This window comes from Nicotiana tomentosiformis, chromosome 6, assembly GCF_000390325.3.
Source record: "Nicotiana tomentosiformis chromosome 6, ASM39032v3, whole genome shotgun sequence".
Taxonomy (NCBI): Eukaryota; Viridiplantae; Streptophyta; class Magnoliopsida; order Solanales; family Solanaceae; genus Nicotiana; species Nicotiana tomentosiformis.
The window spans coordinates 46,053,817-46,059,346 of NC_090817.1; the positions used below are offsets into that span (position 1 = coordinate 46,053,817).

Genomic DNA, 5,530 nt, shown 5'->3' on the forward strand with positions numbered 1-5,530 from the left:
CTTGAGGCTTTTAGAGCGATTTGTGGAACGGAAAGTGGACTTGGAAATAAGGTAAGTCTCTTGCCTAACCTTGTAAGAGAGAATTAACCCAATAGGTATTTAAATTGTTATTTGCTACTAATTGCGGGTGCTACGTACGCACGAAGTGACGAGAGTCCGTGCGTAGCTAAAATTCATATTGTCCGGGTAGACATAGGCTTTTATTATGCTATTACTTGCACTATTTGGACTCAACTTGCTAGTTTAATTTCTCGTATTAAAAAGAAAAACTTGGTTAAAGATTATGTTAAATCGAGCTTCATTACTTAGAGAGTTGGCGGAATGTTTAACTGCTGATGGAAATTATATTCTTTCATGGGCTTATCTTGGAATTGTAAATATAAAATTCAAAATCCGAAGAGCTTTCCTATTCCTGTGGATCGGCCAAACTCCTCGGCAATATTATTATATATATTATGGGATGCATCCATGGATCGGGCATTACGACCTCGGTAGTGTATGTACACAATTATTATGGATCGGGTCGTACGACATCAGCATAACTCGTGCGTGTTGTCACTCGGAGTCCGATTACACTTGATATGTCTTTCATGACTTGAGGATTTATAAATACATGTTGAGACCTTACTTGTTGAGATTAGTATGTGATATTTGGGGACATTAAATTGTTATTTTGATAAATGGTCATTTAATTATTGCCTCTAATTCCATCATTGATGTTGTATTTCATGCCTATTAAATAATCTTGTACTTTATGTATATTGCCCACTAGGAAGTATCGAAGTCGATCCCTTGTCACTACTTCTTCGAGGTTAGACTTGATACTTACTGAGTACATGTTGTTTATGTACGTACGCTACACTTCTGCACATATTGTGCAGGCTCTGAGGGATGTGCATCTGGAGTTCGTCCGGGCGTGTACCCGCATTATCTGGAGGCTTAGTGGTGAGTTGCTTTCCCATGCTCCATTCTGCAGCACCTGGAGCCTTCTCTTGTTATGATTTATCGTTTCTGCCTATTTTGTTTCACACAGTAGTTCTTAGAGAGTGTTGTATATCATACTAGATGCTCATGCACTTGTGACACCGGGTTTTGGAAATTCTAGTTGACACTCATGAGTTTTGATAATTTAATTCACTATCTTTCTTTCCCATTAGTTTATGCTTTACATTACTACGCTCATTTACTATTTGTTTCCGCATTAAATAAAAATCAAACACTTTAAAAATATTATAATGAAAAATTAAATGTGTAGTTCACTGTTGGCTTGCCTAGCGGCGACGTTGGGCGCCATCACGGCCTATAGTGAAAATTGGGTCGTGACAGCTTGGTATCAGAGCTTTAGGCTCATAGAGGTTTCACAAGTCATGAGCGGTCCTAATAGAGTCTTGCGGATCAGTGCAGAGACGTCCGTACTTATCTTCGAGAGGTTATAGGGTGTTAGGAAACTTCTCTTTCTTCATCTTATATCATGTAGTTGGTGTTGTGCTAAGTATCTTTCTCTTATTCTCTCACAGATGGTGACAACACGCGTGGCAGATGTACCCGGTGGTGGGGGAGCTGCTCTCCCTGTTGTTAGAGGCCGAGGCAGAGGCCAGGGGAGAGCTCCAGCTCCTACTAGAGGACGAGGGCATCCTAGAGTTTCTCCGGTCGTGCCACCAGCAGATCCAGGGGAGTATCCTATCTTTGAAGAGCAGGGTGAGGTGCCTGCAGCTGAGCCGACACCGTAAGATTTCACATCTGCACCGGGATTTTAAGAGGTCATGGGTCGTATGTTCCGGTTCATGGATTCTATAAGGCAAACTGGTTTATTTCAAGCAGACCCAGCCACATCTCAGGTGGGAGGGGGAGTACAGACCCCTACCGCTCAGGCTATAGGGCACGCTGCTGCCGTATATCAGACCCCAGGTGCATTATCTGTGGGCGGAGCCCATCCAGTTGCAGCGGCTGTACTAGAGCCCAGACTTGATGCGACCGTCAAGCCGCATAAGCTGTTGGATAGATGGACCATACTGCATCCTCCTCCCTTTGGCGGTGAGCGCCGTGAGGACCCCCCCAGGATTTTATTGACCATTGCAGCGATAGGCTGCACAACATGAGAGTATTGGAATCTAACAGGGTGGACTTCACCACATTTCAGTTGGAGGGCAAGGCATGTAGATGGTGGCAGTCCTATCTTCTTAGCAGGCCAAGGGAGATGAGTTCACACGTCTCTTTATAGAGAGAGATATTCCACCCTCTCAGAGGGAAAAGCTATGAGGTCAGCTCGAGTGGCTTAAGCAGGGTCTATGACCGATTGTGAGGCAAGATTCTCTGAGTTGTGATACTCCCCACCGACGCAGAGAGAGTGAGAATGTTTATTGCAGCTTGCATTATGGTATTCAGGTTACCATGGCCCGAGAGATGGAGATGAGGACTCCTTAGAGTAGGTTGTGGAGATAGCTCGGTGAATTGAGGGTATCCGCACCCAAGGCGAATTGTATACAATCGGGGAGAAGAGGCCTCAGTATTCTGGAGGATTCAGCGGTGCCCCGTCTGGTGGCAGAGGTTAGTTCGTGAGAGGTCGGTCCAGCAGACCCACTTATTCAGCACTGCCGCCATCTCAGGGTGCACCTACGCAACCCTATTCACTGCCATTCCAGAGAGCTCCTACCATTCACCAGCTATTTAGGGCCCTTCATGCAAGTATTCAGGTCCCTAGGGTCAGACTCAGTGTCAGTCATCTTCCGCATCGAGAGGTTGCTACGAGTGCGGGGAGCTTGGCTATATGACGAGATCTTGCCCCAGGTTTTGGGGCAAGGAAGTACAGCAAGGCCTGCAGGGCCATCAGCCCATGATTACCGCACCAGTTGCCGCACCGACCGTCCGGCCTGCCAGAGCTGGAGAGCAGGTGGGTAGCGGTCGCCCTAGAGGTGGAGGCAAGAAAGGTGGCACTCCAGCTAGGTTCTATACTTTTCATGCCCAACTAGATGCCGTGATTACATGTATTATTTTTGTATGCGATAGGGATGCTTCTGTATTATTCGATCTAAGGTCTACATATTCATGTGTTTCTTCTCTATTTGCTTAATATATGGATGTCTCTCATGAGTCCTTGAGTGCTCCTGTATATTTATCCATGACTGTGGGCTGTTGTTATGGATCGGGTCTACCGGTCTTGTATTGTGACTTTCTATGGTTATGAGACCAAGGCGGATCTTCTGTTGCTCGACATGACCGACTTTGAGGTCATGCTAGGCATTAATTAGTTGTCTCCATATCATGCCATTCTTGATTGCCAAGCCAATACTGTTACCTTGGCGATTCCAGAGTTTCCTAGATTGGAGTGGAGGGATTCATCTATCAGTGCATCTAGTTGGGTCATCTCTTTTCTGAAGGCTCAACACATGGTCGAGAAGGGTTGTTTGGCTTATCTAGCTTATGTTCGGGATACTGCTGCAGAGACTCCTACGATTGACTCAGTACCCGTGTTGTGGTAGTTCTCTGATGTGTTTCCATCTGATCTACCAGGTATGCCACCAGATCATGATATCGATTTCTGTATTAATTTGGCGCCAGGTACCCAACCTATCTCTATTCCACCATACCACATGGCTCCAAAAGAGTTGAAGAAATTCAAGGAACATCTTGAGGAGTTGCTATCGAAGGGGTTCGTCAGACCGAGTGTGTTTCCTTCGGGTGCACCGATATTGTTCGTGAAAAAGAAGGATAGGACTATGCAGATGTGCATTGATTATTGCCACTTGAACAACGTTACCATTAAGAACAAGTACCCGTTGCGTATTGATGATTTGTTCGACCAGTTGCAATGTGCCAGGGTGTTCTCTAAGATCGACTTGAGATCTGGGTACCACCGGCTGTAGATTCATGCTTTGGATGTTCGAAATACGGCTTTTCCGGACTAGGTATGGCCACTATGAGTTTCTAGTGATGTCTTTCGTCTTGACCAACGCCCCAACGGCGTTTATAGATTCGATGAACCGGGTGTTCAGGACATATCTTAACTCCTTCATCATTATTTTCATTGATGACATATTGATCTACTCACGTAGTATGGAGGAGCACGAGCAACATTTGAGAGTTATGCTTCAGACTTTGTGGAAACTGAAGCTATATGCTAAGTTCTCCAAGTGCGAGTTCTGGTTAGATTCTGTGGCATTCTTTGGGCATGTTATATCAGGTAAGGGTATTAAGAAGGGTCCCAGGAAGATCGAGGTAGTCCAGAGTTGGCCTTGTCCTACCACAACGATCGAGATCAGGAGTTTCTTGGGTTAATAGGTTATTATCGCCGATTTGTGGAGGGATTCTCATCTATTGTAGCACCTTTGACTAGATTGTCCCAGAAGGGTGCTCCGTTCCGATGGTCGGATGATTGCGAGGCGAGCTTTCAGAAGCTCAAGATAGCTTTAACTACAACACCGGTTTTAGTGTTGCCTTCCGGTTTATGGATGTATATTGTGTATTGTGACACTTCATGCGTTGGCCTAGGTTGTGTATTAATGCAGGGGGGCGAGTTATTGCATATGCTTCACGTCAGCTGAAGCCCCACGAGAAGAATTACCCCGTACATGATTTGGAGTTGGCTGTGATAGTTCATGCTCTCAAGATATGGAGGCATTATCTTTATGGGGTGTCCTGTGAAGTTTACTCCAATCATCGTAGCTTGCAGCATTTGTTTAAGTAGATGGATCTTAATTTGAGGCAGCGCATGTGTCTTGAGTTACTGAAGAAATATTATATTACCATCCTTTACCATCCGGAAAAGGCGAATGTGGTTGCAAATTCCTTGAGCATAAAGGCCGAGCGTATAGGTAGATTGGCATTTATTTCAGCAGAGAAAAGGCCATTGGCTTTGGTCATTCAGGCCTTAGCTAATAGACTTGTGAGATTGGATATTTTAGAGCACAGTCGAGTTCTTGTATGTGTTGTGGCTCAGTCTTCATTATTTAAGCGAATCAAATCTCATCAGTACGATGATCCACACCTTCTGGTTCTTAGAGAGATGGTACAACGGGGTGGTACCAAGGAGGTTACTATCGGCGAAGATGGTTTTTTACGACTCCAGTGTCACTTATGTGTTCCTAATGTTGATGGCTTGAGGGAGAAGATTCTAGAGGAGGCACACAGTTCTCAGTATTCTATTCATCTAGGTGCTACGAAGATGTATCGCGACCTGAGGCAGCATTATTGGTGGCAACGGATGAAGAAAGACATAGTTGAGTATGTAGCGAGGTATCTAAATTGTCAGCAAGTTAAGTACGAGCACCAGAGGCTAGGTGGCCTACTCCAGCAGATGGTTATACCAGAGTGGAAATTGGAGCGGATCACTATGGACTATGTAGTTGGGTTGCCGCGGACGTTGAGAAAGTTTGATGCCGTTTGGGTCATTGTCGACAGGCTGACCAAGTCGGCACAATTTATTCCGGTTATGACTACGTACTCTTTAGAGAGATTGGCCCAGATTTACATTCAGGAGATTGTCCGGTTGCATTGTGTGCCTGTTTCCATCACTTCAGATAGAGGCCCTTAG

The 5,530-nt window shown here is 45.2% G+C and overlaps 1 protein-coding gene across 1 annotated transcript; it reads left to right on the top strand.

Moving 5' to 3' along the window:
• The first annotated feature begins 4,684 nt into the window (after positions 1-4,684).
• Positions 4,685-5,530, top strand: LOC138893922 (uncharacterized). The gene is made up of 2 exons (XM_070178589.1): positions 4,685-5,133; positions 5,398-5,530. Exons 1-2 carry the CDS (start codon positions 4,685-4,687, stop codon positions 5,528-5,530), a joined length of 582 nt encoding a protein of 193 aa, XP_070034690.1.